Source organism: Letharia columbiana (genome assembly GCF_014066305.1).
Source record: "Letharia columbiana isolate WasteWater2 chromosome Unknown Sc0000037_s0, whole genome shotgun sequence".
NCBI lineage: Eukaryota > Fungi > Ascomycota > Lecanoromycetes > Lecanorales > Parmeliaceae > Letharia > Letharia columbiana.
This window is the reverse complement of record NW_023501081.1, coordinates 311,258-325,193: the sequence shown is the minus strand read 5'-3', so window position 1 is coordinate 325,193 and position 13,936 is coordinate 311,258. Positions and strand designations below refer to the sequence as shown.

At 50.1% G+C, this 13,936-nt stretch overlaps 6 protein-coding genes across 6 annotated transcripts; 4 read left to right on the top strand and 2 right to left on the bottom strand.

Annotated features, from left to right (window-relative positions):
• Positions 1-1,261: 1,261 nt before the first annotated feature.
• HO173_009149 (uncharacterized protein) lies at positions 1,262-4,376 on the top strand (the record flags this gene model as incomplete). Its single annotated transcript, XM_037311042.1, has 5 exons — positions 1,262-1,679; positions 1,730-2,538; positions 2,609-3,277; positions 3,448-3,778; positions 3,907-4,376. The coding sequence occupies 5 exons, from the start codon at positions 1,262-1,264 to the stop codon at positions 4,374-4,376; spliced, it is 2,697 nt and encodes an 898-aa protein (XP_037162136.1).
• A 113-nt stretch (positions 4,377-4,489) lies between these two features.
• Positions 4,490-6,332, bottom strand: HO173_009148 (uncharacterized protein; the record flags this gene model as incomplete). The annotated part of the gene is made up of 5 exons (XM_037311041.1): positions 4,490-5,069; positions 5,116-5,183; positions 5,234-5,733; positions 5,802-5,951; positions 5,999-6,332. 5 exons carry the CDS (start codon positions 6,330-6,332, stop codon positions 4,490-4,492), a joined length of 1,632 nt encoding a protein of 543 aa, XP_037162135.1.
• Positions 6,333-6,740: 408 nt separating this feature from the next.
• On the top strand, positions 6,741-7,781 carry HO173_009147 (uncharacterized protein; the record flags this gene model as incomplete). The annotated part of the gene is made up of 2 exons (XM_037311040.1): positions 6,741-6,870; positions 6,952-7,781. The coding sequence occupies 2 exons, from the start codon at positions 6,741-6,743 to the stop codon at positions 7,779-7,781; spliced, it is 960 nt and encodes a 319-aa protein (XP_037162134.1).
• Positions 7,782-9,235: 1,454 nt separating this feature from the next.
• Positions 9,236-9,874, bottom strand: HO173_009146 (uncharacterized protein; the record flags this gene model as incomplete). Its single annotated transcript, XM_037311039.1, has 1 exon — positions 9,236-9,874. The coding sequence occupies one exon, from the start codon at positions 9,872-9,874 to the stop codon at positions 9,236-9,238; it is 639 nt and encodes a 212-aa protein (XP_037162133.1).
• Positions 9,875-10,775: 901 nt separating this feature from the next.
• Positions 10,776-11,224, top strand: HO173_009145 (uncharacterized protein; the record flags this gene model as incomplete). The annotated part of the gene is made up of 2 exons (XM_037311038.1): positions 10,776-10,912; positions 10,996-11,224. 2 exons carry the CDS (start codon positions 10,776-10,778, stop codon positions 11,222-11,224), a joined length of 366 nt encoding a protein of 121 aa, XP_037162132.1.
• Positions 11,225-11,961: 737 nt separating this feature from the next.
• On the top strand, positions 11,962-13,787 carry HO173_009144 (uncharacterized protein; the record flags this gene model as incomplete). Its single annotated transcript, XM_037311037.1, has 7 exons — positions 11,962-12,256; positions 12,353-12,437; positions 12,491-12,881; positions 12,949-13,075; positions 13,128-13,166; positions 13,313-13,456; positions 13,507-13,787. The coding sequence occupies 7 exons, from the start codon at positions 11,962-11,964 to the stop codon at positions 13,785-13,787; spliced, it is 1,362 nt and encodes a 453-aa protein (XP_037162131.1).
• Between the last annotated feature and the right edge of the window lie 149 nt (positions 13,788-13,936).

Below are 13,936 nucleotides of genomic sequence, written 5' to 3'. Positions count from 1 at the left end.
GCGTTAACCCTCGATCTGACGCGTCTCGTTGTCCGATTTTCGCTCGTACGTAGTTGACCGTTGTCGTAATCGAAGAATCCGATCGTACACCCATGTGTAAATGTACGCTCCCTTGAGATCTCTTGGCTCCTCTGACGTGCCGGACCGTAAGTTTACGCCCACTGCAGCTGACGAGTCGGGACCCAATCAACGCGTAGCAGCTGCTAAACAGGTACAGAGCAGACTCCCGAAGGCATAGGAATCTTTGTCAGAGGGTTCGTAGCCGGCACCACGTACAGGTGGATCTCGTTGCCAGCCGAGTTCATTAGGGTAGCGACCGGCAAGCACCCTGGCGCTTCAGTTGTAAAGCCTCTCCCACCATGCGCCGGATGCTTATCTAAACTAAAACGTATGCGGAGTCCAAGGCAATAGAGCTTCAAGTATTGTTACCTTATTCTCAATCTAATTGCGGATTAAGGCCTCTGGCGGTATATGCCCTGATCGGGGGTGTTTTCGATGTGTATACTCTTGAAGTGTATCCTTCATTTTGGGGAAAATGCGAATTTGCACGACGGGAAACCCTAAGGTCGATCGCCTTAGTATGCAGCTTTCTTGTCTATAAGGTAATGACAATAAGCGGTGTCTGAATGAAAGAAAGGAGAGGGATGGAGGGGACTGTTTCACTCAGCGCAATTGGTTCAGGTCACCGCGAAGCAAAGCCAGCACCCTTCCCTCACACGAAAGATGTGGGTGATTTTTAGATGCCAATCACGTGTTTTAGGCTCTATCTCAGACGTCTGGTCTATGTAGATCTTCTCCTTCCGCAAGATCCGATTCCTTTCACATTGATACAGACAGGCATAACTAGTCCATAGACCATGACGCTGATTCATGACTCAACCCCGCCCTTTTCTTTCTGCCGTATTGACTCACTATTTTCGATTACTCTGACTCATGTTTCGGAATTTATGCTGTATACATAGGTCCACTCATTTCAGATGTTCTCGTCTGCTATGATTCTCGAGCCATTTGGTTTGACTCTTTTTCCGGTTCACTTCCAGCAACAGTACTGATACACCCTATTGATACCTCCGCGTATTTAGCCAGTAGCGAGGACATACGCCCTTGTGCTCGACTGTCACTGGACAATGGCTCTACTTGTCTGGCAAGAGAGTGTGGCAGAGCCCCTCAGTATCGATGTGAATCCTCCCACCCAAACCTCCTTCTTTGATGCCAAAAAGTTCTTCGCTGTGGATTCGGTTGGCAGTACCATGGGAGCTATATGCGAGCACAAGCCAAAGCTGTGGCAGCTTTCCACGGAAATCGCGGCGATAACGTGACAAAGTGGGACCATGAATGTGAAATGCCACAGATTCTAGACACTGTGATAGTACCTGCCAATTATTTCTCCGGCTCAGGTAGTACTTCGCCAGATACTATACTCCGACAACCGGCTGCAATAGAGTCCATACGGGATTCCGACCTCTGGGTTTTGATTACGGACAGGGAAATAGCCGAACAAAATGTCGCAGAGCTCGCTCGGTTGGCCGACGTCATGGAAGTAATCCATGTTCCCGCGGTTCTACTTATTTTTGGCGGAAAGTACGCATTTCCCGGCAACACCAATATCTCCGTTGGAATACCGTTCTTCGCGGTCGCTCGAGCGGCATTGATCCTGTTTAAGGACTATTCGACGGGGCGTCTATACTTGATGCGGCTAAAGGAGGGTTTGCTCCACTCACGAACGAAGATTTCCAAGGTTCATTCGATCTATCAAGCTGGGAATCACTTCCAGAATACCCAAACGAAGCTGCTTTTGTCAAGCGTTGTGGGAAATTGGCCATTAATCTGACACAACATGAAGGGCGAAGGTCTCCCACTAGAGCAGCTTCACTGGGACCTGAGTGGGATGCAGCTACCAATGCCCTAGTCAATGTTCCTGCATTGCTCGTCCAGCAACAAATCAGGCTTCAAGACCTACGCAACTTACTTGGGGAAGAAGCCATCTCTCAACTGGGACTCATATGCAAGACTCGCGGCCAGCTTGGCCAGCTACGGGATCTACTCCTTCGCCACAAGCAACAGCAAGTCATCGTACGGCTAGAGGATCGCCATGGGGCAAGAATGATAATGGAGAGAATCCAGACAGTATCGGGACATGAGGATAGACTTTTGCTCATGGATCAGCTTCGTGGTGCTCATGCCGCCAATCGGGCGACTTATCTGGACTTGCAGAATTCTCCGAGCGAGGAAAATCGGTTTGCTACCGAAATCAACAGGCTCATCAACCGAGGACTTTCCATAATTTCAGGTTTCGAGAAGTCCTCTTATACAGCCGATATCCTCAACCGCAAAAGTAACAGGGCCATGCGTTCAGAAGTATCGTCAGCTGAGGACTCTGAGATTCATCTACAAGCGCTGGATCTGTCCGATGATATCGAAGCTTTTCGCGGCATATGTCCAATCTGCTGCGGTGAAGAGCAGATCATGTCCGTGGTCCTCAAGAAACTTGATACCGTTGAAGAGAACACTACAGAATTCGCTCTGAACTTTCCCCTAGTGAGTCTGAATACATTCCCCTCCATGCGAAGACGGAGAACTTCTTCGCTAACTTCTCTTGGGGTGACAGGCTGCCGGGCAAGCGAAGCGGAACGCGAACATGATATGCAGTCAATGTATATGTTTCCAGTGTGCTCTTCCCTGCCCAAGGTCCATCTACCAAGAGAACATCGTGGCTACCATTCCTACGGTCTGCTACCGAGGCCCAAACAAGAAGTACATCAACCACCAGCTCACTCTTGCTATCACAGCTGGACTTGCTACCAGCGCATCGGGGGTATTACAGCTTTTCATGACGATAATCGAACGGACTCTGGAGACCAAGAACTGGTGCGCTAAAGATAGTGAAGATGCAGAGATCTCCTCTCGTCGACAGCTTTTGGACTGGACTCTTCGAAACCTTCTCCAGAGGTGCGAATCACGAGAAAATTTCAGTGAGACTGGACAATGGGTTGCCTATTCTCAGGCTCTTTTATGGGCCGTCTCGGATTACAATCAAGCACATCTTGACAGCTGGATCATCCAATACCCTCTAGCTGGCTTCAATCAAATGTTGAGATGGTACGAGTTGCTCAATTTGCCTATTGTCGCCGGGAGGATGGAGGCAATGCAGAAGGCGAAGCTCATTAACCTTGTCATCACCAACATCATGAACGGGCTCTTTCGCGAGAAGGACGGAGATAAATCATGGACGCACCCATTCTTGCAACTTGTATACCAAGGCTTCAACGCACCAAACGTGAGTGCACTTTTTGCAGCAAACCCCCCCCCCCCCGCCCCAAATTCGACACCATGTTTGAGTCCCAGGCACTGATTTGGGACTTAAATGTTCATGACGCTCCCCAACCTTGTTTTATTAAATTTTCTGCGTCAAAAAAATTCGTGCTTTACTGACTCCGGAATGTGCAGGTCCCACGAGATTTGGGTGGTCCAACATCCATTGTTTCGGCAGACAGGTTCTGGCCGAAACTGGAAGACGCATTGGGTCAGTGGCAGGAGATGAAGCGTTTCCTAGCAGGGTTCGACCATGCCAGTCGTCGAGACGTCACACCTCGTCTACAAGCCATCACGTTCTGGGCACTGTTTACACAGAAGGGTCATACCACACCAAAAACTTTCTTTGTAAACGTGAAGTTAAGAGAGCCGCTGGCACCAGCAGTGCTGAACCCAGAAGAATTCATTGCAGAAGGACCTATCTTCGATAAACTGACTTCAAGTTTTTTGCCAACCCGCAGGCTGGGTACGAGGCCCACCTTGGTGACGGAACAGTGATGCCTCCCTTCGTCAGTCCTTTCGGTCCTAGCGTCCTACACTGTGGGTAGCTGGGCTGCCCTGCCAAGTTTTACACTGAGGCAGACCTTCAATCAGAGCCCATTAATGCCCTTGCGATCCGTGCGCGTCGTGCGAACCACTTCAGCGAGGTATACGGAATCGGTAGCACTTTCAATTCCCAGACTGGCCTTCCGGACCTCACGCAAGCTCCAAAGGCTCCGGCATCATACAATACTTTGCAAATCAGCACGGCAAGAAGGTGGTCCCAGCTGGACCTGAAAAGGAAGCAAGCTATTTCCGAAGGCATATCCGGAGGCAACGAGCCAGCGATTGCAGCCTTTGTCAGGGAGGTCCGCCTGGAAATCTGTGCCAGAAACCACCGGGGCAACATTTACTCTGCAAGCATTGGGTACGAAATCCGGAGCATTCTACCAGGTTTCCTGGAAGCACTTCGCGTTGCTAGCGACAAGACGAGGCTAGAGGACAAGACAGGCATGGCCTTTGTGCATGATTTTAACCTGAAAAATACGATTCTTGCAAAAATCGAGTATGAGTTTTCGCTGTGATCTCTTCAGCTTTGTGTCGTTTACTTCGCATTGATGAGTAAAGGAATTCCTGTTGTTGATGATGTTAGGCTTCGTGCAGGCGCCTCTTCAACTGCTAGCTGCGAGCCTTGTGCTCACAACATGAACATGAATTGTCGTCTCCCTCGATCTGTCCCATTTTGTACAACAAGACCCTCGTCTTCTCCATCGGCCTTTGAGTCTTCAGCGGCCATCCTCCGATTCTTAATGTCTAGTATCCACCTGAGCGCTAATGCTAGAACCGCAACAGTCGCCATGAAGCACGCACAGATGGCCATGCCCTTCACATAATACGGCTGATCGCTATCTGGATACAAATGCACTCCAACCAAAGGTCCTAGTTGCCCGATGTAATTTAGCATGGCGACACCGGTGGCTTTCTTGGAATCCGAATCTTGGTTATTTATGGTCCAGGTGATAACGATCGTAACAACCGAGAAGAAACCCATAGCTGCGGGGTAGACGCCTATATAGCGCCATTTGGCGCTGGCCTCTACGGAACCCGCGATTGCCATCATTGCGTAGCCGAAGGAAGCGAGAAAAGCGTGGAAGATGACGAAGGCGCTGCGTGTGCGGTAACGGTCAGAGTAGTATGCTGTCGATAGGACGGTGAAGAAAGCAGCGAGGTAGGGTGGCGCGGAAAGAGCTTGTGAGGTGAGAGCCGAGTAGCCCATCCTAATCTATTAGAACGTAGCGTTAGGGGAGGAAGGGTTTGACATACTCCTTGATGATGGTTGGCAGAAAGACCGGCAAGGAACTGAAAGCTACGTTGGAGCAGAAAAACATTGCCTGCCGTCATCAATCAGCACACGCCAGATGTTTTAATTTTGAGACCATACAGCTGTAAGAAAACTCTTGGGATCAATGAGGGTCTCCCGGATTTCGCTCCACTTCAGACCCCCTTTCCCAGCTTCTCTCCCTGCGGTCTCCTTACGAAGTCGTAATTTAGCCACCTTCTGTTCCCTTCGAGTCAAGTATCTAGCTGTCTCAGGGTTGTCCGGTATGTACAGGAACACGAAAACTGCGACGAAAACACTAGGAAAGCCTTCCACTAGAAATAATAAGCGCCAGTCGGCGATAGGAACATGGTTCCCTATTTTGGTGATCACCCAGGCCAAGCTGCTGGCGAATGATGTGGCCAGTGGTGCCGCGGAGATGAACAGGCCGGTCCTGAAGGCCAATTCATCTGATTGGTAGAAGAACGACATGAAAAATGGAATACCAACAAATGCTGCCTCTCCTATCCCAAGGGCTGCCCGTAGAATGAATAAGGATATGAACGAGAAAGCCACAGATTGCATTGAGGCAATGAGACCCCATGATGCTACACATACAGAGACTGTGCGAATTGTCAACTCCAACTAAGAAGCGTAATTAAACGGTAGCATAGGGAATGAACATACGCACGGTAGATATGGGGGGGAAACACTTTCCACAACAGAGTCATCCATTCGAAAAGAATGTAAGTGATATAGAAAGCACGTAGTAGCCATTCATATTGCAATGAGCTTAGATGTAAATCCTCTGACAAACCGGCAATCCTCGCATTTCCAATATCTGGCCGCTGGTGAGCACAGAACAGTCAATGGGTCGTAAGAACGTACTGGATCGGTCGAGGAAGGAGAGCATGTACAAAAGAGCCACAAACAAGACCAATCGACGGTCGAACTTCCTGATGACGGATTTCTCTTCATCTGGGGTGTAAAGCATGGAGCTCTGCAGTGTCGAGGCGCTGGCTCTACGAGACCTCAGAAAGCTTGGGCTTTTCTCTTCCTCATCGCTGTGAGCTTCTTCAAACTCAGGATCAAACGTCGAACTCGAACATCTGGAACCGTTATGACTGCCAGTCAAGTCTTTCAGTTCGAAATTTCCTTCTAGATCTCCTTGCTTATTCGTATTTATGGCTGGACCGACCTCCAAACCCGAATCGGAACCCATTGGAGGTGAGTAGGTTCCTTCACATTTACCGACGGCATGTCGGGATCGGTTGTCATGGTGCAGCATGGCATATGACATTGCAAGCCACTCTTGGACTCGTAGAGATGCAGCATTTGCTGCTGTTCAAAGTCACACGACCGAGATACAGTGCAGAAAGAGATCAAGACGGCAATGCAACGCAGAGCTTTCCCTCAGAGTTGGGGTGATAAAAAAAGCCCTGACATTAGAAGTATAGAAATGTTCGAAATACATAACGAAGACGGGGTCGTAAGAACTAGTTTCAGCTTTCTGCCTTTTGCATGGAGATAAATATGCGGGGATAAGCCCGCGGCTAGCGTATAAATCCAGGCACGAGTCGCGGATATTTGGATACCCAGGTTTTGACGTGAAGCCAAGAGTGCTGGTAGCATGACGGACAGACGTCGCATCAATGGTCCCCTAGGTGGTACCGCGCCCCCAGTCTTTGTTTCCTCTCTGACTAGCAAGACTACTTCTCCTGCAAAGCGTACAAGGGCACCCGATGAGCTCAGGAAAATCTGTGGGTTCTGCACGACGATTCCTATTCACAACGAACTGTGATTTGGCCAATATCTTGTACTGATGCTTGCGTGGAATTCAGTTCTTAAGACCGGCTTGACACCATCAGCGTCCGGTTCCGCATATTTCGAACTCGAACCATCCACACCGACTGCAGCGAGCGAATCCCTCGCAAGTAAAGCACCTGCCCTCAAACTCACATGCACTGTGCACGGCCCTCGACCTCTTCCCCGATCTGCACCCTTTTCGCCCCAACTCCTACTCTCCACACGTATCAAGTTTGCACCTTTCGCGGCTCGACAACGGAGAGGTTACATTCCTAACGTTGGCGAACGAGATCTTGCCGCTCACCTTGAGACTGCGCTTCGAGGAGTCCTGATCGGCGAGAGATGGCCAAAGAGCGGGATCGACGTCGTTATCACAGTCTTGGAAGGCGAAGAAGATAATTCGTGGAACAAAGGTCAATCGGGTGAAAGTGGGCGAACAGGCGGCTGGGGGATGATGTCTATTCTGTCTGGCTGCATCACTGTGGCCTCTGCTGCCATCATTGATGCAGGAATCGATTGTATTGACCTTGTCACTGGCGGTGTGGCTGCCGTTGTTCGCCAACCTACTGCTCCTCCACAAGTGTTCCTGGATCCTTGCCCTTCGGACCATGAAGAAATCTTTGCAGCTTGCGTGATAGGCTATCTACAGACTCGGGATGAAATAACAGAGTTATGGACCAAAAGAAGCATCATGGCATCAACAGATGGCAACAGGGCCAATACTATGGAATTTGAGCCTCTTGTAGACCAAGCCGTGGAGGCAGCTGTGGCTGCTCGCTTGGTGCTAATAGAGGCCATCAAAGAGTCTACGGAAGTCAAGGTCCAAACAAGCCAGTTTGGCCATCCGAAGAACGCTGCTAGCTGAACGCTACATTCCTGTTGTGCGAAAGAAATAATGCAAATTATATCGGTAGCACGTTACGTCGCTGCCGAGCAAGTCTCTAAATAATCAAGAGTCGATCCTCAACCACTCCACGGTTGCAACCCTTTCTCATAGACAGCTTTCGAAAACGGAGTGTTAATGGGACCAAAGCCTCAGAACCTATGGAGCTTCTCGAAGCCAATGGTGTGGCCGCAGTCTTCCACATCTACGCTGAGTAAATCCCAGATGCTTGTCCGGCGGTCTGCTGCCTTCTTGCTCTGTCCAAGTTCAGGCATCCCCAAGCTCTCAGATCTCCCTGTCACGCAATATCCTCGACAGCCATAAGTGTCCTCCAGCTATCAGTCGCTGCTGGCTGGAAGAAATCGTCATAATGTTCAGATCCTTAGCCGGTACAAGGATTTGCCAGAGTTTTCGTGCATTCCAGATGATCGAAACACACGGAACTTTTTCTCCGTGTAGGAAAGACAAGATCGAGGATGCATGGACCAAGAGGGAGAGACGCGTGGATGGAATCTACGCTGGTGATGCAAAAGCTAACGTTGTATTAAAAGCTCGGTAACAGGAAGGAATTAGTATCAGAGGCGCCTGGTGCCGTAATGGGAAAAGACGAAAGAAGTCGTGTGTAGGGTGCTTGGGGTTCCAAGCTTTGAAATGGTCACCAAAAGGATCAGCTTCTTGTTGAAGGGTAGTCCTTGTATTCAAAATGTCACAAGTCTCGTTTCATTTGGATCTTTGAAGTCTCCATGCCTTTGAGCATTGTCTAAAATACCTAGATTCTTGGCGGGAGAACACCAGAAATAAGGTATTAGCAATTGAGGCTAGAGGCTAGAGGCTAGCCCTGATTTGAGTCACAATTGGTAGATAGGGCTGAATGACGGCTTCGACCAGCGTCCAGCTCTCACTCTACTCCGCATGACGGAATCGGCTCGGCAATATAAATGGGGCGACCGCACCGAAGAGCACACCCAATCCACCCAGCTCCCACCCGATAAAAAACCAACCAACCCAACACCGAGCCGCCGGGCACAGCCGGTCCCCACCCATCAAACCACCCATCATCCCAACGCCGCGGGGGGGGAAAAACTGCGACAAGCGAAGAGCACAGTGTGCGGCTGTTCCCGCCACGAGCAGGCCCAGACACAGCGGGGGACGGCCCAGGCGGCCCGGGGGGGGGGCTCTCACGCGCGCGAAGTCCACCGACTCCACCACGGCGCGACCAAACATACCCGCGGGGACAGGACCAACTGTTGCAAAGCCCCGCCGCGCATTTCTTGATTCGTCCCAACAGGAGGTGTCCGCCGGAACAGGCTATATAATGTCAGGACCAGCAAGGGCGAACAGTAGAGGAGAAGGAAAAAGGCACCGAACTAAGGAAAGGCAATAAGTAGGATGCCTCCGCCAAGGCCCAGCCAAGGGTGTCAAGGGACGCTCGAACACTACCCCCCTCTCAAAGCCAGGCCCCCAGGCTGGGACCGAGATGCACGCCCACGCTGCCCTGTGTCTCCAAACACCAAGCCTGAGGCCCGACCGGAGAAGATTTCCAGGTTAGTGGATGCCGGGCCGCAGGGTGACCCACCCAGCCTCCAGAGATCCCGGAGATATAGCCACATCTGCCTGCGTACCAGCAAGATTCTCCGAGTTCTTCTCCGCCCAGTCTCTTGCCATAGTCCTCCACTTTTCGCCTCAACACCTACGGCAGCCCGGCCTGGGAGCTTCACTGTAGATTTGCCCTGCGTCTCCCATGCTCTTGCCATCAAGTCCATCGGTAGAACTGAAGAAAATCCAACGCATGCATGTGTCATCCTCCAACACCTGTTGGCAGCCTGGCCTGGGAGCTTCACTGTAGATTTGCCCTGTGTCTCCCATGCTCTTGCCATCAAGAATCCATCCTCCGTTCCATCTCGTCGATTCGTTGGTTTGGTAGGGAGGTAGGAAAGAATCGAATATGTTGAATGCCATTTGGTAGCAGGCTCACTATGTGTGTTGTCGACATGCTCAGTGAAGAGGTCGATGTATCTTTGCCGGGTCTGTTCCCGTCGCCATTGTAGCAGGCTCACTATGTGTGTTGTCGACATGCCAGAAGGTCGTAGTTTGCTGCCATTGTAGCAGGCTCACTGTCAGTGTGGGTTTGTGACGATTTCTTTCTATTATCAATTCGCCAGTCGTACGAATAGTCCCTGTGCCTTATTTATCCCTCGCCCACAGTTTTGGCGAGTCCGATTCCTATGAAATCGAGTTACCCGTCTGGTGGGCTTCCCAGGGAACGATGGCTCAACTTGGTTTCTCCAAAGCCCCGCCAGCGCGTTTCTTTGAATTCGTCCGCTAATCCGAATGGAAGGGGTAGGTCTTGGTAGCTGTTTAGTCACTCTGCTATCCTCGAGTATGTGACTGGGAACCCAGTTACATCTTGTTTGTTTAAGTTTCTCTTCGCCGGGTGGGGGTATGAAGGAGCCTTATTATAATGTCAGGACTAGTATAGATACGATACCAGTATGGGTGAGGTAAACAGGATAATAAGGCTACGAACTATGTATGTGAAGAGGCATGATATAGTAGAATGCCTCCGCCAAGGCCCCAGCCATAGGGCTAGTGGTGTGTCAAGGGTACGCCCGTAACATGATAGAGTCCGAATCTGAGACACGCCCCAAACATATATCACAACCCAGTGGGTAACATATAACCTATCTCCACGACCGGTAAATATGGGATACCAGGCAACTTCTCCAGCGCCGGCGCTCACTCGATCTACTAACTTTTTTTAAAAAAATTTTAAAAAAATTAAAAAATTCATATTTTTTCCCCGCGTACGACCAGGGGCATTTGTCCCAAACGTCGTGCGGGCGGCTCTCCTCGCTCTTATCAGGCATCGGTGCGCGGCGGGCGGTTGCCAGACTCCAATAGTACCTGCATACTCTGTCAGCAATATTAAGCCCTGAGCACTACTAGTCCCATACCGCACAGAGTAATTCACTTAGTATGAAGTCACTGTCTTCAACATACCGCAGCCTGGCTAGGCAATACCTCATATCGAGGTCCCAGATAAAAAGCACCACCAGAGCTCGACCATTAAGTACGACACCTCCAAACCTAACTAAGAATCGCATATACGATCCGTAAGTATGTCGCCCGTCAATGTGTCGCTATCTCCCCTCATGGGCTTCCGGACAACTACTCAAAGCTGATATCGACATCATAGGATTCGCTCGCCCTCGGACTTTGACACTTTGATTCTTCTCTCTGCATCAAATCGCACTGCATTGATCACTCTTTGGACTGCTTCCTGGTGCCCCTCATGCCGTATGGTGGCGCCTCTCATACGGCAACTGATAGAGGAAGAAGGGGCGGGCGAGGAAAGAGGAGGCGTGGGCTATGCAGAGATTGAATTCGATTCCCCTACTCTGGGAGACGTTGCAGGCCGGTACTGACTTGAACCCTTTTCTCCAGATCAAGGCCGCAGTCTTTGTATGTACTGATCGAGAAATAGATACACGGTGTGTAATCGCTTGGAGACCTCAACAAAGGTACTTGACAGAGGACAAAGGCGTTAATGGGTATATATAGATTACGAGTATTCCAACCCTGTTGGCCTTCAGTAGACAGGAAGCGCAGCTACAAACGAGGCTCACCAATGTCGAGGAAATGAAAGACAAAGACTTTCTGCGTCTGTGGATTGAGGATGAGGCCATAAGAGGAGAAAGTGGAGGCAAGGGAGGCGGACTGTTTGGAGGACTCTTCGGGCTGCCGCTGAAGTAGGAAAGAAGGATGTCGCGAGACCGCGAAAACTGGATGCGTTTTTCCAGGCCCAGTGTATCCATGGGTAAGATTCTTGGAAGATGTAGCCTTGGAATAAGCGTGCTTTCTCTCAAAGAACAGAGTCGCTTACAACATAATGGCAGAGTGTTCTTGGTACGGATTATGCGCCTGGCTTTCCGCAGCCGCCAGACGTATGAGCGGGTCTGGTCGACACTGAAGCGCTCTGGTCTCTACCATGTCCAATCTTGGAGAAGAGAAAGAAAGCGCCCTCATTAGGCGCAAATTATGATTGGGAGCGTGAAGCAACGGCGTATTGCATCTGGCGCGATTCTCTTTTCTCTCCGCAAACAAAGACGATCTCTATCCCGGGACAATCAATCCTCAGGATTTGCTACTATCACAGTCTAAAATGCGTTCCCTGTTATACACTTTGCGCCTTGCTGGCTTTTTCGTTGGTTTGTCGTGCATGTCAGGCTCTACATTAGAGATCACAGCTATTGCATCGGTCACAGCCGGTCCATATCCCAAGCTGCCTGATGTTGTAGAATGTGCGCCAGAGTATGGAGAGAATCTTGACAAACACGCTTGCTATAAGGCTTTACAGACCATGCCAGATGGCCGTCGATTTTCGCAATTCGTGTCGCGTAAGAGATATCATGGCCAGGAGGCCCTCATAACTCCGGTCTACTACTACGATAATAATAGTAAGTCTTTGGACCGTCCAGACTTCGATTCAGTCAGGCAGTGACCGTCGTTGAGCGAAAAGTCGTTCCCGAGAGACTAACGACACGATCCTGAAGCACACCCATTCGAGGCTTCATGCGTGATTACGGTAGACCTGGCAGGTCGATCCAACACCGACAATAATGTATATATTAGGAAGAGGTAAACTATTTTCCGAAGCATGTCCTGGTCCTTCGATACTGAAAGAACCGCAGTACCTTGAGGGAATTGGTGGGTCAAGTGAACGCGAGCTGCATCATCGACAACTTTGGACGGGGTGGATTTATCACGTATAAACTCGAAAACACCATCGAGGGGGTTTCGAAGTATAAGAAAGTACCTGCTGGCTACAATACCCCTCTTTTCTTGACCGTGCAGGTTTCCCCGAGGCAAGGCAGAGGGAGACCTGGCGACACAGACCCTCGAGTCAACGAAGCGGTACAAAATGGCTTGCTTGAATCAATACCACCGATTGTGTTCAAGGTGAACCGTGCCAAAATATTCGTGATAGTCAACGCACTCAAAGAAATTTACAAGCGCATGAGGATCGGAGGAACTCAAGCCTGGTGGGATAGTAGGAACATCACTAACTCTATACCTGAGAACGTGAGTACTATCTAGAAATTTCACGCTTCTCAAATTGCGGGAACGGGCAGAGTTGATCTCCAAACAGGTAGATTACAACTGTTATGGAAGTGAAGGGTCGCCGAGGCCCCGCGACTGTGAAGATGCCTCTTTCACATTCGTGGGAGAAGGAAATGTAATAGTAGGCCCTAAGGAACCGCTCATCAAGCAAGTTGGTATGAAAACCAACGACATACTTCTGCTCCTGCCGAACTCTAATCTGAACAGGTAACTGTAAGATTGAAGTCAGCAGTAAGCAGCGCCATGGTAGGTGATTTCGGAGTCCATCTTTCCCCCTTTGGACCAAACCTTGAGTCTTGAGACATGTCTTGGGAGGTTCTACTCTGTAGACATGTTCCAAGGCTCAATGCAACCCCTCGAATAGCAATACTGACGCCGGAATTACAATCCAGCATGCACATTGGACGTTCTTCGAGCTACGATCGATGTACTGTTGGGTACCTGTCTGGATGGCCCTCAAGCGATTGGCCTTGGTGGGGTAGCTTCAGCGCGACCATTTGACGCGAATGATCCTACGACCTTGCTCGGGAGACAATGTCAGTGCATCGCCTCGAAATATACTAATGATTCTAAACCCGGAATGCAGCTATTGAATACCAAAACATCACGAAACTCGGAGTGGGGCCGCCCCTGCCACCGACGTTCGAAATCGAGATATCCAAAGCCCGTCCCCTCCCACCATCCTTCCCACCAGCACCTCTATGTGATGCATCTACCAAACCTGATAACAGCACTGATGGTTGCATTGGCCACCATGGCTCGCTCATAAACAGCACCAGCAGCAACGGGGGTCTCCTCATAAGCAATCAAACAGGAGCTGTTGCCCGTCTTCTTCCTCTTGCAATGGACCCAGATGTTACTTCGTAAAAGCAATGCCTTTAGAGGTAAGGGAGGGAACAGGATCTGGTAGACGTGGGCTTCCTTCTGGTAAAAAGCGATTTCTGAACTATCAAGATATTTGTATAGCAAATTAAGATCCTTATTGAGCTGATAGGAACGCCGTCCATGCAAATGCC